The sequence below is a fragment of the Garra rufa genome, chromosome 6 (assembly GCF_049309525.1).
Source record: "Garra rufa chromosome 6, GarRuf1.0, whole genome shotgun sequence".
NCBI lineage: Eukaryota > Metazoa > Chordata > Actinopteri > Cypriniformes > Cyprinidae > Garra > Garra rufa.
In genome coordinates this window covers 15653923-15681522 of record NC_133366.1, presented here as the reverse complement: position 1 = coordinate 15681522, position 27600 = coordinate 15653923, and the positions used below count along the sequence as shown (strand labels likewise).

The 27600-nt window shown below is 35.3% G+C and overlaps 2 protein-coding genes across 2 annotated transcripts in view; one reads left to right on the top strand and one right to left on the bottom strand.

Moving 5' to 3' along the window:
- adisspa (adipose secreted signaling protein a) overlaps positions 1–27600 on the top strand; it is a 111052-nt gene that overhangs the window by 28166 nt on the left and 55286 nt on the right. The gene's annotated exons all lie outside the window — the stretch shown is intronic.
- Positions 1458–27494, bottom strand: dtx4b (deltex 4, E3 ubiquitin ligase b). Its single transcript, XM_073842725.1, has 9 exons — positions 27143–27494; positions 26730–26944; positions 13561–14605; positions 8929–8990; positions 8674–8835; positions 7379–7440; positions 4455–4775; positions 4219–4308; positions 1458–2950 (listed from the first exon to the last, which is right to left on the bottom strand). Coding segments are annotated over exons 1-9 (2187 nt in total). The 5' UTR covers positions 27145–27494; the 3' UTR covers positions 1458–2722.

Here is a 27600-nt window from a genome sequence, read left to right as displayed (position 1 = left end):
CCTGTGTTATTTCCGGTCAAAAAAAAAAACTTGCTGGTTGAATAAAAGTAACTTTAAGTCAGAATTTGCCAGGGGTATGAATAATTTTGGGCTTGACTGTATATATTACATAACATTTTTTAATTTTATTTACAGATCTGTTTTTTACTTTGTCATTACGGGGTATGGAGTGTTTACTGATGTAAACAGAACATATTTAAAGCATTTTAACAAAAACGACAGCTCCAACAACTTTTTTTTTATTTATTAAAAAGATAAACGTGAATGTAAAAACACAGATGTGAAAATGTGAAGAATAAAAAAGTAGTCTCAATACTTTCTGAATGCACTTTATGTTTAATCTTTCATTATGCATTCATTATACAAACACAGAATACCATAAAATGACCTACAGTATTTTATTTAAAAAATGAGAGATACAATGAAGATAAAATCATTTGATTCTCTATTTTATTTTTTTGTAGTAATTTACTTTTCATTTTCATGTACATGTTTGAATCTCCCGTTGTTTTCCCCCCTCACAAAATTATGAATTTTATTTGATTATTTTATCTTAATGCTTAACAGATTATAAACTCAACATAAAGCAGTTGGTCAACTTCAAATCTCTTTTTTTCCACAAAATCTCTACAATTCATATGAACAAAAATAGCATTTGTTGTGTAGACAAGCAAAAATAAACCACAAACAGTTGAGGCTCACCTTTAAGTATAAAAATTCTCAATATGAAACATTCTTAAAATATAGTAAACTAGGAAAATAGAAAAAAAAACATTAATATAAAAGAGAAATGCAAACAGAAATACATGAAGAAAATTACGCAGATGAGTAACACCGTACCTTTGTGTTGTGGATGCATAGCATACACTCTTATATTTAATCAAGCACAAATGCAAGCATACACATGATGCATGGGCTCACACATGCACAGATACACACATGCCAAACAATGGCACGTTCTTTAGGTCATCAGAAGTGGAACATTATAAAACAGGTCAATAATTGACCTAACAAACAGACTGGCCTAAAACAGTTTATAAGGACAGTAAAGAACAATTAAAAAGAGCTAAATCATACTTAATGCAAAATCCTTGAGTTTGCTAAATTCATTTGGCAAACTATTACTAAACTGACCCTTAAGGATCATTAAACTACCCATCTATCTAGCTACGAAGTGCTTGCTATTCCTTTTGTCAATTTTCCATATCTTCTTCCTAAAGCTGAACATATTTAATGCTGAACGTAAAGCAGCACTTCTTAGCTTAAACCTCCAAACTGATTTCCTGTACAGTGAAAATTTGATATTTTATAATCTAGATGAGCATATCAAGTACTCAAATTATCTGAGAAAGAACAGTAAGTTCACTGTAAAAAAAACATTTGTTGAGTCAAAATAATTTGTTACCTGGCTGCCTTAAAATTTTAAGTTCTGTCAACTCAAAAAGTTTGGTCAACTGTTACGTTGTAGTTGACTGAACTTAAAATTTTAAATTGATATTCAAGTTGACTAAACTAATAAAAAATAGTTTGTTACCCTGCTGCCTTAAATATGTAAGTTGAATCAACTCAAATGTCTAAGTTGTCACTTAGCAAAACTTAAAATTTTAAATTAACTAAACTTTAAGTTGACTGAACTTAAAATTTTAAGGCAGCCAGGCAACAAATTATTTTAAGTTGACTCAACAAATAGTTTTTTACAGTGTAGCTTTTAAGTTAATAAACCAACATTTTTGTTAAGTCAACTCAAATATCTAAGTTGTCACTTAGTACAACTTAACATTTCTCATTGACTTTACTTCAAATTTTAAGGCAGCAGGGTAACTAATTATTTTAAGTTGACTCAACAATTTTTTTTTTTAAAGTTTTATTACAGTGGTAGTTACCCAGCTGCCTTAAAATTTTAAGTTGAATCAACTCAAATATCTAAGTTGTCACTTAGTACAACTTCACATTTAAAGTTAACTGAACTTCAAATTTTAAGGCAGCTAAGTAACAAATTATTTTAAGTTGACTCAACAAATTGTTTTTTTACAGTGTTGGTTTTCTCAGGCCTTATATAAACCAGCAAATGAATGTTTCCATAAAAGTGGTTTTCATTTCAAAAATTAAGCTGACATTAAAAATTCTGCTCTATTTTGATTCATCAAAACTTTGAATCTTATGCACACATTATCATTCGTACAAAAATAGTATAAGTTCTCAATACATAAGATTGAATACATGGAATGATGATGTATGATAATACAAATTATAATACAAGCATTCATATGCACTAAACTATATTTCTCAGTTCTAGTAAACAGATTCAGAACAAGTAATCCAGTTTGAGGTACCAGAGTTGACACTTACAACACAACTTACACAAACTTACTCCGCAACATCACTTCAATAACCTGCATTTTCTGTCTTTCTTTCATTTTTCTACCTCATGAGTCCCCTCCACCTGCCTTTCTTGCTTCTCGCACGTTACTTTCTTTCCTTTTTCTTTTAAACATTTCTTTTACCTTTAATCAAATATCATTCTCTTCTTAGTTGTGTTACTTCATGCTCAAATTTGTACTGAGATTAGGATACTTGCTTCTGACTTGTACCTCATTTACATTGTTATCTGTACCACACATTGTTTTAATGAATTCACATATATTTCTGAGCTCAAATGTACTCCTAGAACATCTAGTACCATTGTTTTTCTTTCACTGTTATGGAGCACATCTCGTCTTCCTCACAGTTGCTGTTCCTCGTCTTCAGTGATGCCCTGGGCTTTAAGCTCCTCTAGCACATTGTCAGTATAGCCAGAATCTGGATAGCCATGTCCAGTGAGATTGGAGCCAAATTCTGTCTTGTGATGGATCTCATTCCAGATGACAGTGTCTGATTCTCCTGTGGTGCTGGAGGTGCCCACTGAGAAGATCAGCCGTCGATCCCATGCCACCAATAACAGCCTTAGCGCCTAAGAATCAGAAATATATGTTTTAACAGCAATGGCAGTAATTTTGCAATACTCTGATGTAAATGTACCTGAATTTTAACACTGGAGATATAAGTGTAGAGTGAAAAATAAAATAAAATAAAATAAAATACATGATCATTCAAAGGTATGGTGTCATTAAGATTTTTTTTTTTTTTAAACTGTAATTATTTTATTTAGCAAGTATGCATTAAATTGAACAAAAGTAAGACACATTTACACTGTCACAGAAGATTTCTATTTCAAACAAAAAAATATTAAGCAGCACAATGTTTTCAACATTGATAAGTTTCTTGAGCATCAAATCAGCATATTAGAATAATTTCTGAAGAATCTTGACACTTAAGACTGGAATAATGATGCTGAAAATTCAGCTTTGCCATTATAGGAATTATCTATTCATTTCATTAATTAATTTAATTTATAATAGAAATTAAAATACATTTAAAATATATTAAAATAAAAATTGTTATTTAAAATTGCAATATTATTTCACAATTACTGTATTTTTGATCAAATAAACGCAGCCTTGGTGAGCATAAACAACCGCAAACTTACAGTTTTAATGTTTTTTAAATTTTCATTCTCTTTTGCTCACCATGCCTGCATTTATTTGATCCAAAATACAGAAAAACAGTAAAATTGTGAAATATTTCTACTATTTAAAATAACTGCTTTCTATTTAATTATATTCGAAAAAGTCATTACTCCAGTCTTAAGTGTCGCATGATCCTTCAGAAATCATTATATTATGCTGATTTGCTGTTCAAAAAACATTTTTTATTATTATTAATATATAAAACAGTTGAGTACATTTTTTCAGGATTCTTTGATGAACAGAAAGATGCTTTAAATTTATCAAAAGTAAAAAATGATAATGTTACAAAAGATTTCTATTTCCTATAAATGCTGTTCTTCCGAACTTTATATTCATCAAAGAAACCTGAAAAAATTCTACTCAGCTGTTTTCAACATAATAATAATAATAATAAATGTTTTTTTTAAACAGCAAATCAGAATATCAGAATGATTTCTGAAGGATCATGTGACTGGAGTAACGATGCTTAAAATTCAGCTTTGAAATCACATATTCAAACAGAAAGCAGTTATTAAAAATATTTCAAAATGTTACTGTTTTTCTGTACTTTGGATCAAGTAAATGCAGACTTCTTTAAACAAAAAAAATCTTACTGTTCAAAAACTTTTGACTGGTAGTGTAGGAACAGACACTGTATGATAGGAGGACTTACTTTGCGTCCTTTTTCATTGTCTGGAAGATAGCAATGGCGGGGAAATCCTCTTGCAGTGAAAGGCTTCCCTGGATTTGGATGCTCAGGACCCTTGTGAGAGACAGGAGAGGAGATATTCCATTAAATATAATAATGATTGTGTGGAGTCCAAATGTAAACGCAACCAAGATGCACTGAAAATGGACTACAATCTGACTGTCTTTAACAGAACACAACTTCATATGACGTAGTTATACCTGTATCCCAGGAGGTATGTTGTAGATGATGCGAATGGTTTTGCAGTCTGGGTGTCCTGGAAGTGAGTGCGGGATGACATGGTACTCCATCTTACCGGGCGGCTGGTTGCCTGTCTTTACTCCATATATTGTCTTGCATGTGGGACACTGCAGGCTGCCATCTTTGTTGCCATTGTTGTACATGGCCACTAGGCACTGCAGGTGATAAAGATGCCCACATTGTGCCAGTCGTCCAACCGACTCTGCACGCGAAACACTTGATACACCAGGTCCCTTATAACCTGAGGGTCCCCCCAGAGCCTCCATACAGATTGTACAATCCTGAAATTAAATACAGAATACTAATATAAGACATATAAAAGGTTAAGAAATGCATTTTGTTTTGTTTAGTTGTTTTAGTTTTTACATCATAGCCAATAAGATGGAACATTTAAGTCAAGCCAGTGATTTAGCTGGTTTCTATTAATAATTGTGCTTATAAAAGGGATAATTCATCCAAAAATGAAAATTGCAACCAAAGCACTGATGTCACATGGGCTATTTTAATAATGTTCTTACTACCTTTCTGGACCATAAAACGTTTCAATCACATTGCTGTCTATCCAGGGACAGCTCTAGAATTTCATTAAAAAAAAAATCCAAATTTGTGTTCTGAAGATGAACAAAGGTCTTATGGTTTGGAACAACTTGAGGGTGAGTAATTAATGACAGAACTTTCACTTTTGGGCAAACTATCCTTTTAACTAGGCACAATTACATTGTTGGTAACATCTTATTATTTCAGGGTTTCTGCGGGTATCATCAAATTTAACTTAATGCTTTTTAAAGCCATTTAAAATGTTTTAATTCCATACACAACCGATAAATAAATATATATTATAAATATAAATATTTAACCGGTCAAAGTTTTCTAATGTTTGAAACGTATCTTTTCTGATCACCAATTTAAAATAAGTGTTTTCTATTTGAGTATATTTTTAAACTGTAATTTATTTCTGTGATCAAAGCTGAATTTTTAGCATGATTACGCCAGTCTTCAGTGTCACATGATCCTTTAGAAATCATTCTGATATGATGATTTGCTGCTCTGTTATGTGCTCAATCATTAAACATGGTTCTTATCAATACTGAACACATTTTTTTTCTGCTTCATATTTTTGTGAAAATCATGATATATTTTATTTTTCAGGATTCTTTGATGATTAAAAAGTTCAAAATAACAGCATTTATTAGAAATAAAATCTTTTGTAACATTTAAAATGCCTTTACTGTCACTCCTGATCAATTTAATTTGTCCTTGGTGAATAGAAAATATTTTAATAAAAAAAAAAACATTGGGTTTTTTTTATTGTAGTTTGAATAGTTATATATTATGGTTTCCAAAGAAAATATGAAGATGCACAACTGTTTTCCATATTGATAATCAGAACTTTTTCTAGAGCAGCAAATCAGCATATCAGAGAAACTTCACTGAATAAATTATAAATTGAATACATTCACAGGAATAAATTATATTTTATCATATATTCACATAAAAACTGTTTCATTATAATATTTCACAATATTACTGTTTTTATTGTATTTTTGATCAAATAAATGCAGTCTTGGTGAGCAGAAGAGACTTCTTTCAAAAACATTTAAAAATCTTAATGATCCCAAACTTTGACCAGTTATGTTTTAAATTAACCATTCAATTTGACGATGAAATGATGATAATCTTGGATATGTGAGAAAATCTACATAATTTAAATTGTATTACTTCTATGTCAGTTCTTACTTACTGAAATCAGCATATATGTGATATCTGCCCCCTTAAATTGATTTCCAAGGGTTTTTTTTAACTAAAAAAAATGTTTGTTATCTTTCATATTCAAATTCTTAAATTTCATTAATGAATTTACACTGCAAAATAACAACTGCATGATTAATGTTATGAACTTTTAAAAATACTTTTTAATATACAAATATGAAAAGTTGGAAAAAAATGCAATGATAATACATAAGAGTAAATTGCCAGTAGGTGACAGCAAGTGACTGTGTTAATGAGTGACCTTTGAGTCATCAGTTCAAGCGATTCATTCAGATGGCTGATTCATTCAAGAATCAAGCAAGTGCCTGTCTTTATGAATGGATCACTGAATCATTGACTCAAATGATTCATTCAAAACCGCTGAGTCTTTCAGTAACGAAACACCACTGTGTGCTGCTTGGAGATTAGTGAATGATTATTACTCATTTATTGAATTAATAAAATCAATGTCAAATCTGCAATCGTGCTGATACTAGAGTATCAGCACTCTCTTGGTCGCCGGATGTTGCTTAAGTGGGCTACATCATATGTTATAAATATGAAAACTCATTTTTTATTATAGTATGTTTGTTCGGTGAGTTTCTTAGTCTGTGCTGTTGCGTTCATTTATCGATTTCTCCTTGAGAGAACACAGACCGTGGCTGTTCGAGCCGTAACTGGTGTGACCTTGTTACAATATTCATTACCTATTGTCATTTACAGCGAATGTAATAAAATCATTTAGTCATTCTCGCCTAAATTACTCAATTACAATACACAATTTCTTCTGACTTTATGGAATTTACATTCTCTACTCTTAGTTTTACTCCTTCATGTCCCAGTCTGCCGCTGTCCAAACATCCGGCGTTAAGGCAATTTCGCACTGGTATGAGGAAATTATTTTGTACAATTAGAGAGAGACTTTGAAAGACAAATATTTCAAATCAATCTAATATAAACTGTGCCTTTAGAAAAGACGCCAACTTTACATGTCTCTTCAGGTTTTCGAGAGGATTTGTGAAACCAGATCTACAATGCTACTTGGCCTGTGTGTGCCCTTTGCTGCCAGCTCAGATTTGCTGCCAGGTTTAGATTACATAACGATCAAGGAAACAAGGTAATAATGATGTCTTACTTCTTCTGGTGGATTCCTGACCTTCTGTAAGTACCTTTTTACCACTTCCTCAGGCGTTCTACCTGGAAAACAAATTAATTACATTTAGTATGAAGAAATTTCAAATTGCTAAATGCAATCGATGGCGACAGCTGGTAGTGATTGCTGCTAAATTAGTTTCGTGGCTTCCTCAAGTACAAATCTGTTAAACCAAGCAAGACTTTATTCACCACCATATTATAGTCCTTCACGTCCGCTGCGTTCTCAAAATTCTGGCAATTTGATAATACCTAGAATATCAAAATCAACTGCGGGCGGCAGATCATTTTCTTATCTAGCGCCTAAACTCTGGAACAATCTACCTAACACTGTTCGGGAGGCAGACACACTGTCAGTTTAAATCTAGATTAAAGACACATCTCTTTAACCTGGCTTACACATAAAATCATTAACACATTTCTATAATTCAAATCCGTTAAAGGATTGTTAGGCTGCATTAATTAGGTCAACCGGAACCGAAAACACCTCCCATAACACCTGATGCACTCGTTGCATTGTAAAAAGAATGGCATCTACGCTAATATTAGTCTGTTTCATTCTTATTCCGAGGTCACCGTAGCCTCCAGACCCAGCCTGTATCCAGATCAGATGGTCACTCCAGTCCCCCGGATCCAGTCCGTACCCAGCTTAGATCATGGATCACCACCTAGAGATGACTTTAATAGCCATCAATAAAGACCTCGCCAACCTTGACGGCCATCGGCGCTACACCACAGGATCCTGATGAGTTCTCTACAATCAGACATTGGTACAAACTGTTGTTTGGTCTGGCCAGAGGAGAACTGGTCCCCCGACTGAGCCTGGTTTCTCCCAAGGTTTTTTTCTCCATCTCTGTCACCTGTGGAGTTTTGGTTCCTTGCCGCTTGTCGCCTCTGGCTTGCTTAGTTGGGGACATTTTCCAGCGATATCGTATACTATTTGAACTGAACTGACGATGATATTACTGAATTCATTGATGAACTGCCTTTAACTGAAAATTGATTGTTACAATAATGCGTTACTTACACACTATTGTGCTGTTTAAATACTGTGCAGTTGCTTTGACACAATCTGTATTGTAAAAGGCGCTATATAAATAAAGGTGACTTGACTTGACATGACTACCAGAATGTATTGTGGTATGAATTGCTAAAGTGCAAACTTACTTAAGAATTTTGGTCATCACTTCCTCAGTAGTGACTCTCAGAAACAAAGTCATGCAGCAACATTGCAGTACAGCTATTTGGCTATATGTACAAACACCCATGGATTCTTACCTTTACGTGCTTGTTTCTTGCTGGTCTTGCGGCAACAGTTCCCAATGCCAGGAATTGGTCTAATGTCACTCTTGCTGACAGGTGGGGGATGCAGAACTAGTTTTGGTGGACGGGTCAAACATACAGGTAGTCCTGCTGCACTCATCAGAATACCTGTAATACCTGCAATGTATCATAATGCGTGTTTTAACACTTTAGAATGTATTATATACAGTCAGTTTGTCATTTCTAAAAAAATGGGTTTTGTTTTCCTACCGGCTAAAGCCGGATGGACAGGACTGGAGCCATTAAGATTCTTCACTGGTACTGTCGGTACCCTAGGAGAAAAAAAAATCTCTATTAGGTCAATGGACACACTGACAGCTGTCTTGCTGACTGTTCTCGTATACTGCCAAAATGCAACTCTCATCAAAGCAACAGATCTGAAACTAGAAGCTTCAAAGATGCAGTATCTTCCCTATTAAAGCTGAGGATTTTTTTTTACTGTAGGGGTGTTACAATATACTGCGATATTTCATATCTAAAATACTTATACACTACACATTTAATAATATACAGCGCAAGTACACTGCAAAAAATGCTTTTCTTACTTTTACTTCTTGTTTCCAACCAAAATGTCAAAATTCTTAAATCAAGAAGGATTTTATAGACGAATAAAAATTATTTTCTTGTTTTTAGAAAAAAAAAAAAAAAGTCAAAATTAAGTGCGCTTTTGCTTGAAACAAGCTAAATAATCTGCTAATGGGGTAAGAAAAGTTTTCTGTTTAAAATAAGATTTTTTTGATTACACCATTGGCAGATTATTTTGCTTGTTCTAAGCAAAAACTGACTTAATTTGGACTTCTGGAATTGATTTAATATTTTTTTTTATATATTTTGGCTGGAAACAAGAAAAAAACATTTTTAGCAGTGTAACTGGAATCTGGATGACGCTTAAACTCTAGTAGTTGGTATCGCCTTATTGGTTGCCACCCTGCGTAAAATAAACCTTCCACACACATTTTGAGTGTATTTCATTGGCCATACAAGAGATAAAACCAGGTTAAAGATAAATTTGACTATTATTCAAATTACAGATATCACGATAATGTTGTGTGGCAAACTAGAACAGATATTCTACCAATTTCTTCCTTACCAAGAATTTTCCCAGCAAACTATTGAATTTCTAGAGCTCAACATGAAGTTCTTGTTCAACGACTAACGTGCAGATAAAGCATTGTTCCGCTTCCAACATCAACAGTTATATGATACTTAACTGAAAGTGCATTTTGACACAAGTATCAAATGACTATTTACTAATGTATAAGCACATTTTTGGTCAAATCAGTGTGAAAAATGAGGAATTAAATACCAAAAGCATCTTACAGCAGGTTTTGTTGTCAAAAAAGAAAAAACACAGAAAGCAACCCTAATGTACAGCCCTTTTACTTCCCTCTTTAAACCCTCAATGTTCTTCTCTGTCATGTTTTCTCACACTTATTTTTTTATTTCCCTTTACTGCACAGTATGTTGTGTGTCAGTATTAAAAAACAGCTTTGTCTGTATGTTTGTATGAATGTAGCAGCTGTTACATTAACAGTAAATGGTTCACTACTAAGTCATCAGGCAATGAATCAGATTTCACTTTAACTTCATGATGCACAGTCATTCATTTAAAAGAAAAGAGGAAGATACTTTATGAAGCATATTCTAGCCAAAACTCTTATTTATATGTGCATAACAAATAAAAAAAAGCATTATTTGGAATTATATTTTAATTTTCAAGTGTGACAGTCTTTTTAGACATTTTCTGACATTTTTATTGTCAACAGGTACATAGTTGACCTAAATAGCAATGTCTCCGTTTATGGTTACATTTCCTCATTGTCATGCTCCCTTCCTTCCGAAACTCAAGTAACAATACTGTGCTGATGCCAACAAAGGATACTATGTCAGTTTATAGGAAAAAAAAAAGAGTTGTGGTGTGAGGTTTAGTGACAGGTGAATCTAAGATCAACAATTTCACAGTAAAATTCATTTAAAAAATTCACTACAAATGAATACAGAAACATAAATTGACTTGTCTGCCACCACTTTTTTTTTCTCTCCTGAATAGAAGTCCTGTTTGCAGCACACTTTATTTGATTCACACGAAAGTGAAAACTGAAGCAAATATGCTGAAGTGGTTAAGTGGTAAAAGAAGGATGCTTGTTGCGTGTCTGCTTAAAATGATGACAGATTAACAGATTATGATTGGCTAAAATGCATTTCAGGCAATCACAAGCACTGCAGCAGTTGTTATTTGTATGCCTGTTTTGTTTTCTAATGAAATGCCTGACAGTGGAGGGTATATGGCTGTTTGGGTAAGGCCAATGGGGAAGCTTTTGACCTTCACTGACCCTTGATCTTGCCTTTACAACAGACTTGTCTCTTTGTTTTCTCTCACACACATGCTCAACAACTGCTGCTCTATGCCTCCAGATGGCTTTACGTCTTAAACAGAATGTACCATTAGAAAGAGCACCGGACTCACAACATTCTTCTGCATTTGATGATAGTTGCTGCTACTGTTTTAGACGACAGTTTATTTGCATTTGCTTTATAATCTAGCCTAGGTACAATTTTTATTGTTTAATATATTAACTGTCTGTCTTTAGCAGTATATACTCTGCAACATAAAAATTAGCTACAAATGAGTAAAAAAAAACTCCAGTTCTATCTCAACTTCAATCCACTCAAGTTACATCCCAAACCACCATCCCCAAATGTCATGTCTATTGTCTAATGCTTCAGGAAAACACTGGGACACAATTGTTACAACAATGTCAAAACCTTTTGCTTGTTACCCCAATTCCTTCCAAACGTAGGCATGCACACACACTCTACTATGTCAAATGTTTCAGTGAGACAGCATTGTGTTGCTAATGCAGACCAGCCCATGTCATTTCAACAAAGGTTGCTGCAGAAACCCAGCGTGAACATGAAATCACCACTGAGAGCTGCGGGAAAAGCTAGAGAAGCAGCTATAGACATAAAGGGGGTGGGGAGGGAACGAATAAGACCATTCTGTCCCCAGCTGGTCATCAAACAGAGCAGACATGGATGATTTAGCAGTGTGAGAAACACACTCCCACACAGAGGAGGGGTAAAATGCAAGAACACACTCATACATGAGTTGAACTCACACCTATTAACACTATACTATATACACTGGTGAATTGAATCAACAAAGTCTGTTTCCTAAAGTTCACAAAAGTTTCAGAGCAGTGTAACCACAGAGTGATATACTTTGGCTGTTGTCTGGTTGTCAGTAGAACATGTTGATAACATTCGGAAAGTGCTCTGTTTGTTAATTATGAACAGAAGAAACACACTGTGGTAAAAATGTAGTTTTTATATTTATAACATATAGCCTAGTTAAGCAACACTGCCAAGTTAGGGGAGTTTTTCCTAAAAACCACTATTGCCAATTTGACATTGATTTTCTACAAGAGTTCAAACGAGTAGTTAATATACATTATGGCATAAGATTGTCAGTGTTAACTGTTTTTTCTCGATTTGCTTAACGGAAATAGTTCAAAACAAAGATCACAGCAAAACAGTCACGCATCTCTGAGCAACACAGCTGTGTTTCGTAACTAAATAATGTGAGTCAATGATTCAGTGGTCCATTATGAAGACAGGCAATTGCTTCATTCTTGAATGAATCAGCAGTCTGAACAAATCGTTTGAAGTCTTGGTGACTTTCTTATTTAAAAGTTTTCCAACATTTCATATTTTTATATATTTAAAAAGCTGATTTTAAACACTATGCTCATAACATTATTTATTATTTGGTATAATTTTGCAATGTAAATGCATTCATGCTACATTTTAGTTTCATTAAACTGTCTGTGCAAATGCATCTAAATGCCGCGTCTTCTGCTGTGGAAAGCCCTATAATGTCTTAATTAGGTAAAATTATTAATAAAACATAATAATTTGATATGAAAGATGACGCATGCATTTAAATTTTTAGATCATTTGGATCGTTTAGAGTCCTTTGAAGCTGCATTTAAACTTCAAACTCGTGGGCAACAGATATCCACTATATGGAGAAAAGTCTTAAAATGTTTTCCTCAAAAAAATCTTTTTATGACTGAAGAAAGCAAGACATGAACATCTTGGATGACAAGGGGGTGAGTACATTATCTGTACATTTTTGTTCTAGAAGTGAGCTACTCCTTTAATACTGTTGGGGAAAATGCCTTTTAAATAGGCAAAAAAAAAAAAAAGTCCTGGAAATCAATGTTAATAAATTTTAGTAATGCAGTAACTTTAGTTATATAAAATGTAATTTCTCAACAACAAAACTGTGGCCAGTGAAAATGTTGAGTGGCTAGTAATTTTGGAAAACCACTAGCCACAGGGGCTGGTGAGCAAAGAAGTTAATGCCAAGCCCCAAGTATAAAATATATAATACGCCTGTAATATTAGAAATATACACAACTGTTTAAAAGTGTGGGGTCAGTACGATTTCTTTTAAATGTTTAATAAAATACAAAACTGAAATATTGTTAAATATTATTTTAAAAAGTTACATTAAATTGTGTTTGAAATTATTTTGAAAAGTAATGTATTCCTGCGATAGAAAAAGCTGAATTTTCAGCAGTCGTTACTCCAGTCTTCAGTGTCACATGATCCTTCCGTAATCATTAATATACCGATTTGCTGTATTGAAGTAACATTATTTATTCAAAATTTGAAAACTATTGTTCTGCTTGATGTTCCTTTTGTTTGTTTTTGTCAAATCTGACCCAAATCTTATGAACTGTATTGTATATTATAAATATAAATCATAACATAATGATAAAAACTGCAGTGTGTATTGGGGGAAATGCAAAGAAAAAGTAAAATGGCTTTTCTCACCCTGAGGCAATAAGGGCTCGTGACTGTGCCATGGCAATTCTCTGCAAAGCAGGACGACTAAGCCCTGTCAGACTGGCACGAGATGGTAGAGGGGCAGAAGAGGCAGCAGAGCGTTGAGAGGGCAGCGTTGTTAAAGATGACGTCAAATCTGAGGATGATGTGGGACTGGTTGATGTGTTAATAAGCATGGCAGTTGGCACAAATGTTGCTGAAGACGATGAGCTTTGGGCAGATGAAGGCTGCTGGTTTGGCGATGGCAGAGTTGGAGGCAGTGGGCGGCTAGAGGAGATTGAGAGATTAGCAGTGCCCGACGTGAGAAGAGACAATGACCGATTAAAAGCAGCAGCATTCTTGGCTTCTTCTGAGAGTGAGCATTTTAAGGACGTGCCATGGGGTAGTGTATGAGAATACGAGTTTAAAACAGACATGGATGCAGAGGATGATGGAAGCGTCCCAAAGTTGGATTTAGGATTGTTTGGCTTTGTTGCACATCCCAATGTCTGTGATGACTTGCCATTCGCCTTCACAGTCAACACCAGCATGCACTGCTGGCAGGCACATGGCTGTCCAGGTGGAGCGAGAGATGATACCGAAAGCGTTCCACTTGGGTAAACCATACTTCCTTTTCTACTCAAGGTCAAGCCAGAAACACCAACCCCAAGAAGTGCCCCGGTCGAGCCCCCACCTGATGGAAGTCCTTTAGCAATGCCTCCAGACCCTGAGCCTGCACCCCAAGCCTGTGTGGTTTTAGGCAACGGCCCAGAGACTAGTGGGTAAACCATGTCTGAGCGTCTCTGGATGCGCCGCTGCTTCTGCGTTTGTCTGTTAATCTGGGTCATGGTCTGGAAGTCCACAAAGTAGCAAAAACCCATCGATGTCATGTCTAGCCAGGGTTGCTGTCGGTCCCATGCCGCTTGCAAGGCAATGATCACCTCCATGTCGTAGGTCGTCCAGGAACCTGCATCATTTTCCCACTCCCACATACAACCTTGGCCTGGTGCTGAGGTGGGGTCATAGAAACTCCGTCGCACTGCTCTTAACGTACCTGAGGAGGTAAACGGTAGGGTTATAAATCAATTATAATAAAACAGATAAGTTTGAAAACAGTGTACCTGTGTTTATCTGGAACAGCATGAGGGTGAATAAGTGACTTTTCATTTTTGGGTGGAGTATGCCTTTAAATAGGCAGCTGTCAACATGTTACGCATGTAATTTTCATTTGATCATCAGTTGCCTTAATTCTACTACTTCTTTTTTAAGTATCACAACAATACTGCATATCAAAGACACCCAGCTGGTATTACATGAGAGAACAGCAGGATAATAATTGCACAATGTCTTCAATGTAAGCATTCAATCCCCCATTATATGCACTGAATGCCTATTGTTGTGTTCTGCACATGTTTGAATTTAAACCCATTCATTCTAGATCAGATCAGGATCTGGAGGGTTTAGGGTAAGACTTCTTCAATCAAATATAAAGCAGAAACTAGGGCAAAACACGCAACATCCATTCAGCTAATGCACAAAATACATTTAGGAATTTCTGAGAAAGTGCTGGGACACACAGAGTAAGCAAAAGCCCATCTGAATAAATAGATTTGAGCATAAAGCCAAGAGCGGTTGAGCACAAAAGACCCACTGAGGCGTGAACTTTAGCACAAGAGGGGAACTGGGAATATACTGAGTTTTAGAAGCAATAAAATCAGTAAAAGAACATTTTCTCTATTAAAAGGCTAGATAGACCTTTTAGACCTTTAAATAGTACAAATCACTAATTAAATACAAATACTATTTTTTTTAAATGTGATTCTGTCAGTTTTACACATTGCATGATTTTGCAAATATCATGCAACTTCAGTCAAATTATGAAAGGCACATTCCAGAAATTAGGTGGAGTAAAGCAAGACATCAATACGCTTTGATAATCCTTCATTGTGTCTGACTCTGAACTCACTTTTCCAGCTCTGTGCCTCAACCACAGTCATTCCTTTTCAGCTCTATTGTACCTGAATGAAACAATGTCTTTTGATAACAGATGAATAGTCAACTATTCACCACACAATTTTCTGTTGCTCTTTGTGAGAAGTCATTTCACGCTAATGATAAACACATGTAATGTGGATTTATGTGGTATTTAATTGCATGTGAACGGCACAAATGTCTTAAGGCATGTCAGAGACTGCTTTTAGAAAATGTGGTATGTTGTGGTGCCAGTAGGGATGGCGAAAACTAAAAAATTTCTTGACCGACCACCGAGCCTCATTAGCCGGTTGAAACCGGTTAACCGATTAGTTTAAAATATGGTACGCTATTTGAAATAACAGCCATTTCGAGCCGCTCCTGCAATTTCGCAAGTCTGTCGCATCTGGCCGCGATCACACATCGAACGTGTCTTTTAGTTCTAAAAATGCGAGGCGCACAGCACTGCCTTTTTTTTGGTGACTTTTAATAAAAGAGCGTCCTGCGTTTTTTTTATGTTGCTAAGCAACGACCAAAACAGCTGTCCTGTCAGTCAAATCAAAGGATTATAGCGCGAGAGCTCTAAAATCTTAGTTTTATGCTGTTAAGTAAACTGTCATATTAGCAGAAACCCTAAATAATACAGCTCCGGGTTACCCACGATAGACACAAAAGGTTTCTCCTCTATTTCTTGCAGTCTCCGGACTTTTTAAGCAACCGTAAAATTCCGTCACCACAACAGAAGGCCCGCCTCTCCATTCATTCGATTGGACAATGGAAAAGAACGCGAATGACGTTGGGCGTTTTTCCGCTCAGAGTTGATTTTTTTTTCAACTTCACGCGCTCAGAGCGCTCCTGCAAAAACGCGAGGCGCCTGGGACGCATAAGCAGCGCGTAGAACGCTCACTGCCAACAGAAAACCATTCAAAAGAGGCGCCTCCAACTGCAAAAACTCGTTCGGTGTGATCGCAGCCTCTCTCTGCCGCTCTGCCTCCCACACACACACACACACTGCCACTCACGGCTCCTTAGTTTCAAATGGTTTGGGTACAAGGTGATCGCTTTGAAAATAAAGGCGTTTGTCTAGGTTAGAAGCTCATTTGAAACATTGCCACGGCTCATTTAAGAAAATGACAGCTCCGAAGAGACGCCGCTTTAGTTTCGGTAGTGCTAACCATAATAAAGAAAGATGATGATCATCATCACCTTATCGGTTACCACTGAAATGTAGATGCAATGTATTTCCAAATCTAAGCCCATCTTATGCGGAATGTTGCCTAATAGACTGCAACATGATAAAACCAATGGATAAAACAGGCACCTTCAGAATGCGTAAAAGACGCACCGGCACTTTTTTTTTTAACCGACTACCGACAACTTTGACCGGTTAACGTTGATGCGGTCAACCACCGGTCAAACGGTCATCGGTTAACATCCCTAGGTGCCAGAGAATAAAATGAGATCAAAATCAATAAAATGTGCACAAAATTAGTTCGTTTTGCATCTGAACATTTGAAGCTTGACTATTCAGCAAGTGTGATGAACGCACACTACCATTCAAAACAGGATTAAAAAATCCAGTAAAACTATGAAATGTTATTACAATTTAAATTATGTTAAACGGGTAAACAATTGTTGCCGATAGCCTTGTGGGCAGCGTGCAGACATATAGCGGCGTTGCGGTATGTGCGTCCCAAGTTCGAATCCCAACTCAAGGACCTTTCCCTCTCCCACTTCACTTCCCGTAATCTCTACACCAGTGGTTGGCAACAGGCGGCCCGCGGGCTAAAACTGGCCTGCCAGCAATAATATCTGTTTTCCATGACAATTTTCCCTCTTCACTAAGTTTTGTCAATTGTTTTGTTTATTGGTCTGATTCTAATTCTTGTTTCGGGTTTGTCTTTCTAATTAACCTTAAATTGGCTTAGTCATAGTGTTGGGCGATATGCTCAATTTTCATATCGCCCTATCGTCAGCCAGAGAGCTCGCCGATACACGATACTATCGTGCTAATTTAATTAATTATCTATGTACTAAATTCCTTATTCTTTTTGTAAAGGTAGACTTGCTATTGGCATATGATTAAGTTGTGCGTGTACAGAGCGCTGACTGTAGCTCTACCGGAGTTGTTCAAGTTACTTTGGGTTTCATTCTCTGCTATCGTCAGTGAGTGAGTTGTAGAAATGTGCGTGCATGAATGTAAATGAATGAATCTTTCTTTACCCGTCATATTGCGATAATGTTACCGCTGTATGTCTGACCGTTGTCATCAGTTCTTGTTGTAGTTCAGTCCATATAGAATGTGGAGAAGTGATGCGCGTGTAATTCACGTGTGTATGTTTAGCGCCATTTGATTGCATCGTAATTCTAATTAACATAGATGTTACTGAGATGAATGTTTATGTTTACTATATACAGACAGATTATGATACATCGTAATTAATTCAGCCTGAACCACGTTTTACTACCTCTGTTATCCTAATGACTGCAATGCTAATATGTGACCCTGGACCACAAAACCAGTCTTAAGTCGCTGGGGTATATTTGTAGCAATAGCCAAAAATACATTGCATGGGTCAAAATTTTTGATTTTTCTTTTATGCCAAAAATCATTAAGAAATTAAGTAAAGTTCATGTTCCATGAAGATTTTTTGTAAAATTCCTACTGTAAACATATCAAAATGTAATTTTTGGTTTGTAATATGCATTGTTAAGAACCTAATTTGGACAACTTTAAAGGTGATTTTCTCAGTCTTTTTGATTTTTTTGCATCCTCAGATTTCTGATTTCAAATAGATGTATCTCAGCCAAATAGTGTCCTATCCTAACAAACCATACATCAATAGAAAGCTTATTTATTGAGCTTTCATATGATGTATAAATCTCAGTTTTGTCAAATTTAACCTTATGACTGGTTTTGTGGTCCAGGGTCACATATAATATAACACTGCCGTTAGAATCAGTTAATCTATCACCTTACTGTATAATGTAAATCTCCCATTTTCACTGCACGCGGTGCGTTAAGGCGACGTGGCCTCTCTATGCGTGCGTTTATGCCGCGGCAAGTTTCTGAAGCATCCTAGAACCGACTCTCTGCACTGCATTGTTAAAGTTAAGTTCTTTGTTGACGGATAATAATATTAATCGTCTTGCTATCGTCAAAGGCATCAGCAACAGGCGATATCTCTGACTATCGTCGATACACGATACTATCGTCTATCGGCACAACCCTAGTTAGTCACTCAATTAATTCTCTTGTGCTTTGTTCCCATCCTTCTGAATTATGTTGCATTGATAATGAGTTATCACAAACTAAGACTGTTTAGTTGTGCTATCTTACAATCAATATTTAGTAAATGTAAGTTAAAGTGTTGCCTATGTAACCAGTTAAGAGGTTACATAGGTCTTAAAGAGGTCTTAAAATGTATGGGAGAAGTCTTAAAAAGGTCTTAAAGAGGTATTAAATTTAACTCTATGATTCCTGTATATACCTTGGTGTAACAGCTTACTACCAGTTACAAAAGACACTGTAACAGTCTGTCAAAGGCAATTAATTGCATTTTTCATCAATAATTCCTTAAATTTTCCTTTGACTATGTTCTGGCCTGCCATCTAGTGACAAATTTTTTTCACTGTCACATCAGTTTTGTAACGTGCAATGTTACTTATAGTCAGTAGAATGTTTTAAGTGAACTATCAAGTGTTACAGTTGTGCTGCTTAATATTTTTGTGGAAGCCAGGATTGGATGATAAGTATAAAGTTCAAAACAACAGCGTTTATTTAAAACAGAAATCTTTTTTTCTGTTTTAGTCACTTTTAATGCAACCTAGCTAAGCTATATAATAATAAAAAAAACACATTAATCTCAAACTTTTGAAAGGTAGTGTATGTGCATGTGTTTTTGCGTCACATTTTTTTGACTTGAAATGTGACACATTTTATGAATGAATCAGATTATTCTAACAATTAATGTATTTTTTTCAACCCCGCCTGCACTCCAAGCAACAAGGCATGACATTCCCATTAGGCTCTAAACAAGGCTGTCCACCACAATATCTTATAAACTGACACTAAACTCATATTTTTATACACAGATGCATTTTAGAACACTAAAAAGAGGATTTTAAAGCACAGTATGTCCTGCACAGTGCTGGGTAAGCAAAAAAGTAATTCATTACTAGTTACTAATTACATTTTCAATAGTGCAATTAGATTACTGTACAAATTACTCTCTCCCAAAAGTATTTAATTACTTATTACTAATTACTTTCTAAATCCTATATCGATCTCACCAAGTTTTAATGATACAAGGCTAGACATGAAACGGTTCTTTTAATCCTTTCAAATATATAACAGATAACTACATAAATTATTCTGGTCACACTTTAGATTAGGGTCACATTCTCACTATTACCTAACTGCTAACTATGACGTTTGTCTCAATATACTCCTACTTAGTGCTTATTAATACTTAGTAAAGTAGTTAAGGGGAGAAACACTTTTTTATGCACCTGTCAAGTTTGAGATTTTGGGCTTTTTGGTGTTTCATAAAGTGTTTTTCAGACTAGTTGAAAGAAAACACCCAAAAGACACTGTTAAGTGTTTCTTTTGTAGCACTTTATCTATTTGTATCAATAGATTTCAATCACAATCCATATTTTTAAAGACCGTTTTCTTAAAATGAGTTTTTTCTCCTGCACTGAGCCATAAATCTCCACTTCAGTAACACTTACACACACCAAACTTTACATTTTTATTCCGGTCTATATTCTGAAGGTTTTTACAGAAGGATTTGTTCATATATAATTTGCTTGATTTTATACAACATTTGATTCCCTCAAAAATGTTAAAAATAAAATTCATTGTTCTCTATCTGTTCTAAGTTTTTTCTGCATTATGGAGTGACAATATAAGATACTATGTAAAAACACTTGACTCTAATATGTCAAAAAAAATTAAACAAGAATTTTGAAACTGACTTCATCCAGTGTTTAGATTTTTGTACTAGAAATGTATGCAAATTAACACATATTTCATTAAATATGCCTCATTTGATAAATTTGATTTAAACCTAACATTTTAGAAAACTTGTAATACAAAACAATTTGCAATTATCAATGTAACCAATTAACTGGGTAAGTAAGGTGATAACTGAAATTAACCTACAGAAAAAGTAAGAGTAATCCCTTACTTTACTTTTTTAATTAAATTACAGTAATTAATTACTTAGTAACTAGTTACACCCAACACTGGTCCTGCACTCTGAGATCACAAAAAACCTTGTCTCATGACACAGATCAAAGTAAAGTAAATTATTCCATCAGCATTGATCGTGACGCATTGAAATCATGTTATTTAATACTACATGTCTCAGTTCAATAAAGTCTGTCCAGATAAAACTAGATGTTACTGTGCCTTCTCTAAACATTGCAGCCACAGCAACAGATGGCCATGTCCACTTTCACATGCCAATCATACTGCCTGCACTTAAAGTGCGCAAGCTTGTGCTAGTATGCGAGTGGGAGTAAACGGCTGTGCTACAGCAGATCATAAACTGTGACATTGGGTTAAGGATCCCAGGACCTTTTCAGCAGCACAAAGCCCTACAGCAGGTGTACAGGGATTGTCCATCTGTTCCATTGTTGCTGGTTCTGTGCCTCCATCATGGTCTCCATTTTTATTTCCCTCCCATCTTTAAAAGTGACATCTTTATTCCCCTCTTGTTATTTAATAAATTGCATTTATCAGACACAATAAATATGACTTATAAATGCAAAATTATTCCTGTAAAACCTGTAATACATATCTTACCTAGTTGATTATACCAACTCTGTACTAAGTCACTAAATAGTATCACTGATAGATGAGCAATTTTGGGAGGCAATTTAGCATTTCTTTTTTTTATGTATTGTCTCTGTCATTTCAGTCAGCATGCATTACGTTTTTGTCATGGTATATGCAATTATTAAACAATATTAAGTGGTTGCACTGTTAACTGTGACTGTGATTTTGGTATAAACACATTTATAGTCTGTGTAAAAATGTCTGCTTTAGACAAGTTCAACAAAACAAAACAAAAAATACTACATTCATAATGCCGCGAGGAGGCCCCCAGATAAAATCGGGGTCACCTCGCACCACAGGGGGTGTCCCATAACCCATTGGGCTTAAGCAAAACTGAGGCACACAAAGGATCCCTATAGCATGAGTCCAAGGGGGAGAGATAAAGAGAAGAAAAAGGGGCTGTAAACTGCTTATAAAGTGGTTTTCAGAATCAGCACTAAGGAAGGATGTAAGATAAACTTGCAGCTCAAGCAACACAAGCAGAAAGCAAGCTCAACAACTATACTACCAGTCAAAAGTTTAATATAATTCATGTTTGTTTTACTTTTTGAAGATCTCAATAGGGCTACATTTATTTGATTAAAAACACAGTACAAATTGTAATATTGAAAAATTACAATTTAAAACAACTGCTTTCTATTTTATAGATTTTAAAATGTGATTTATTCTTGTGAAGCAAAGCTGAATTTTGTTAGACAATGTCACATGATCCTTCAGAAATGAATTTAATACACTGATTTGGTGCTTGGTGAAATATTTCTTATTATTATTAATGTTGAAAGCAGTTTTTGCTGCTTAATTTATTAAAAATAACAGTTTAAAAATAACACAAAAAATACATTTTTAATGTTACAAAAGATTTCTATAAATGCTACAAATAAATGCTGTTCTGTTAAATTTTCTATTCCTTAAAGAATCCTGAAAAACAAAATGTATCAGTTTATTAGTATCTAAAAAAAAGACTTACTAAAAAAAATAAGCAGCAAAAACTTTTTTGAGCATTGATAATAATAAGAGCGAAATTAATAAGTGCCATTAATAATAATTCAGCTCCAAAGATTATTGATAATAATTCATGTGACACTGAAGACTGGAGTAATGGCTGCTGACAATTAGATTTTTGTCAGCACAGGAATAAATTACATTTTAATATACATTCAAATATAAAACTGTTATTTTAAAGTAGGGATGCACCGAAATGACAATTCTTGGCCAAAGCCAAACAAAATTACACACTGGGTCAAAGGCGGATTACCGAACACGTTTTTTTGCGTTTTTCCCCCAATTATTTTGCCAATTTTTTTTAAGCCAATATTTGCTTTTTACAGTTTTGTCTTGCTTTTCAAAGAAAATTTCAGTTTACAAAACAACAATTTAAAAATATTTATTTAACACTGAACATTTTTAACATTCTAGTAGACATTATAGCCTACCAACAAAGCAATTTAACTTAAAATTAATAATTTAGTAAAATAATATTCTTTGGCCATTATTAAGACCCCCTTCTTGAATCAGGCATGTGTTTTTAATGTACAAATAAATGCAGCCTTGCTGAGCAAAGGAGAATGTTATAATAAATGTATTAATAGAGCTGTTGTAATGATTGTTATCATTATTTTTGTTTTATTTCATTTTACAGTAAAATTACAATACTAACATTCATGAATGTTGACTTTTATTTTTGCGGAAACCCGCAAGAAGACCCCAATACTACTTTTTGCTGACAGCAGCAGATTTATGAATGTTTCTCATCACACAGATTTTTTTCTAGCGCTTTGCACTGTGAACCCTGGCTAACAAGCTCGTGCAGCGCTGTCAGAATAAATACAATTCGTGAGTGTATTAGACAACATAACGTTCTGTAGTTTATTTACTAATGGTTTAAGTCCATTTCGCAATTTCAGTCATCATACAGTAACCAGCAACAACCACCTCTTTCTCTTCTCGTGGAAGACATGAGATGCGATACTAAACTGTCTCGTGCTGTCAGTGCTTGTACGTCTTTTTGCGTCTTTCTCGGACTATTTGATCATGTCACATCATTGTTCGGTATAATTTATACTGCCTTTTTGCTTATTCAGCCGGACATCGAAATAGCTTTTTTTGCTATTTTCAGCCAAATAATTTCGGTTGCCAAACATCCTTATTTTAAAGTGTAGTAATATTTTACAATATTGCTGTTTTGCTGTATTTTAATCAGAAAATGCAGCCCTGGTGAGCATAAGAGACTTCTTTAAAAAAAAAATCCTACTTATATTTGACTGGTATTGCATGTGTGTGTTTATGGGAGGAATGGAGGGAGGGAGATACCAACAGAAAGGATTTACAGAATGGTCAGCCTGAAAGAAATTATAACATTCCCTTAATTCTTCAGCCTAACCATGTGAGAGTCATTGGATGAGGAGAAACACAATCCTGTGTGTGTGTGTGTGTGTGTGTGTGTGTGTGTGTGTGTGTGTGTGTGTGTGTTATACTAATCTCCAGATTGCAGTGGAAAACAGAGTAACTGACGGCACCCCAGGGGCCCAGAGTTGATGAAACTATACACTAGCCTGTTGCACAATAACAACCACTCCCCTTTTCTTCCCTGCTCAATCAATCTTTATAGTTTCGTTCTTTCACATGGAAGTGTGCTCATTTCCCTGGGTAGTCCTTCATGGAACTTCACTCTCTGTGTACGTGTGTCTGAGCGAGTTACTTTGCAGGTTTTTTTAGGGCAAGTCTTGACAGAGCGATAAAGGTTGCAAATGTCACCAACTTCATCTTAGTTTGCTCGCAACACATTACCTGAGAAAAGTCTGAGTTTCAAAACAATTTGGGTGTTAGCAAAAAGATGATTTTTGGGAGCTGCCTGGGTGTGTGTATCTGCAAACCATTATTCACATTGGGCTTGTGTGGTGATGAGTGTCCTTGTGCACTTGATTAACACCAAGGCACTTTATCCACAGGGATAAATAGGCGGTTTTGGCACAGGAATTTGCTGTGAGTCATTTTAATCAGTGTCTGCGTACATACGGGACTTCAAACATTTTACATGCAAAACTAAAAAAAATAGAGGTTCAGTCCAACTCAAATTGTGCAAGACCAAAATAACAGGCCTAGATAAAGTTTTGTAACTTAGCTTCAAGCATCAGAAAGCATTGTCTTTACAAATTTAATTTCTTCAGCATGTCTGGTAAATTTTACAAGAAATGTGGGTGGAGTTTTATAACAAGTTGTGTTCACTAGAGCCTGACAAGACCTCCAGTTTCTGGCTCCCTTCATTTGTGTTGTGCATAAATCTCCTTTTCATATTCTACTGTTTAACACCTTGTCTGTTTATGGTGAAAAATGTCACTTGGTTTTACGTTTTGCTATGCAATGTGCCATTGTATACCCTACCAAAAGAACAGCTGCCTGGGCAAACAGTGGACATTATTCAATGTCACATTTCAAAACTCAAACGAGTGCATATGTGTAAGTACATGAGTGTTAAAAATCTGCTGGTGAAGGTGCGAAAACAACACTTAACCATAACCGCTGTATGCAAACTGCAAGAGTATGTCTACTTTACATTAGTACATTTATAGATGTGCTTTGAAAATATACATCATGTAACATAATTGATTAATTGTGGCTATGTTTCAACAAACTGATTTGAATATTTGTATCAGATTATAATATAGATTGCAATATTAAAATATTGTATACTTTTAACAATACTTGGGAGGCACTTAACTCTCAAGACATTTTAACAATTATTCCAGAAAACTAAACTAAAATCTGTTACTAATATTTCTTTTTTAATTACTTACAAGTATCTCAATAATGACTAGTGTTTTCATTGGTTTCACCAAGAGATAATAGCACTTTTTTTTGCTACTACTCCAAAAAGATGGTAGCATTTGTCACTTGATTACAACGAACCATGTATTTACAATTGTTGCTGGTTTCTATTCCAGTTTTGTTCATGAGTGTCTAGCACTTACGTGTTTTCACCACAAGATTTTAAAAAAGTGACTTTTTACCTCACAAGTCTGACTACTTCTTCCTTGTAATTCTGACTTTATTTCTCATAAGTCTGACCTTTTGCCTTTTACGTTTTATAGACTCAGCATTGCATAAAAGGTCAGAACTGAGATGTAAACCCACAACTCGCAATTCTGAGTTGTGGGTCATTTAATCCACTTTTACTAGTACATACTACTAGTATCCATTCCCAAATGTGACCCTGGACCACAAAACCGGTCGTAAGTCGCACGGGTATATTTGTAACAATAGCCAACAATACACTGTATAGGTCAAAATGTATCAAAACTTAATTTTTTATTAGTAATATGCATTGCTACAAATTTTTGGCCAACTTTTCTCGATTTGCTCAATATTTAGATTTTTTGCACTTGATTCCAATTTACTGTGTATTCCAATTGTTCCTGGATTCTATTCCAATTTTGTTCATGAGGTTCTAGCACTTATGTGTGGAAGCTTGTTTGTACAATGGGATTTAAAAAGTTATAATTCTGTCTACTTCTTTGTAATTCTGACTTTATTTCTCACAAGTCTGAAATTTTCCCTTTTACTTTTTATAGACTCAGCATTGTGTGGGAAAAAAAAGGTCAGAATTGAGATGTTAACTCACAACTGTCAATTCTGAGAAGTCTGAAAAAACAAGTCATAAGTCGCACAGGTATATTTGTGGCAATAGCCAACAATAAATTGTATGGGTCAAAATTATCTATTTTTCTTTAATGCCAAAAATCATAAGGCTTTTACGTAAAGGTCATGTTCCATTAAGATTTTTAGTAAATTTTCTACCATAAATGTATCAAAACTTATTTTTTTATTAGTAATATGCATTGCTAAGAACTTTTGGACAACTTTAAAGCTAATTTTCTCAATATTTACTTTTTTTTTTGCACCCTCAGTTTCCAGATTTTCAAATAGTTTTAACTCTGACAAATATTGTCCTATCCTAACAAACCATACATCGACGTAAAGCTTATTTATTCAGCTGAACCCAACATGAACCCTTATGGCTAGTTATGTGGTTTTGGGTCACAAATGTTACTAATAACAATTCTTATATCACTGGTTGACTCAGAATACAAGGACTACTCATAATTGCTCATTGTTCAATTAAAAACATCACTAATAAATTTTTTAAAAATTATACTTAGAACACCGGTGTTTTTACTTGTCAATAGTGATTAGCAAGTACTAATAACCATTGAAAGCTTAATGAAGGTATTTCATTTCAAGTCTGGACTACTTGCTAGTGATTTTTAAATGCATATGAAAAAATAAGAGAAATTTCTACTATATCGCATTAATGTAAAAGTGGCTTGCCACAGGTAGAATGATGCTATGTTGATATTCATCTTACCGGTATCCTGTCTGAACTGATGCATGGAGTGTAGATCGATGATGTAGGGCGCCAGGCGGCTGTCAGCTTGGCCTAGAACGACGCTGCCGCCGCGGGGATCGCTTCTTATCACCTTCTCTATGTGGTGAGACACGGCCGGGCTGTACGGCCGCCAGCGCCCGTGCTCGTTGAGCCATTCCCAGACGACCACGGCGGAGGCCAGTAACATCGTGTCCCTACAAGTACAATAGAACAACTAGTTACGTATCACCAACCGTTTTATGAACGCGTGAGGGCAGATTTGCTAATGTTAAGCACTGTAATGTTGTACTGCCTGGTCTGTATAACATGGATAGACACACGACTATATGTTTCGATGTTTTATACTGTGGTTTTCCACATATATACGCATTTAATATCTCAGGTGTACTTACATTTTGTAGGGAACGCTTACGCGTGAGATCGCAGCATCACGAAAGAAATCTCCGTATCACTTCCATGGCTGACCGCAAGAGATCCCAACAACTCCTTACGAGTGTCAACAAAGAGTCAACGGACCATTATTCTTCTTCCTTATTCTACACATTCGGCTTCGGCTGTTCCTCGGTTTGTGTTTCTTCTCCTTCTTAATAGTTCCTTGCGCCACGAGGTGCGATTTATCGAAAATCATGTAGACTTCGAGTAAACGATCTCTGGTGAACCACTCGTGGTTTTGTGTGTAGCGAACTGAGTTAAAGCAGTGACACCCAACACCTCCCCACTCCAGCATTACACACGAGTGTGAGTAATGCCCGACTCTAGTGCTGGAAAGTCCGATTCATTTCTGCGAATCGATTCTTTCGAACAGTTCGTTTGAATGAACCGCTTGAAAATGAGTCTGTTGCTGAATTCG

Excerpts from the sequence above, each read along its gene's own strand:
- dtx4b (XM_073842725.1), bottom strand. Across the intron at positions 8,991-13,560 it reads CGAGCCCTTATTGCCTCAGG|GGTACCGACAGTACCAGTGA; the intron begins GTGAGAAAAGCC and ends TTTTTCTCCTAG. Across the intron at positions 2,951-4,218 it reads ACAATGAAAAAGGACGCAAA|GCGCTAAGGCTGTTATTGGT; the intron begins GTAAGTCCTCCT and ends TCTGATTCTTAG.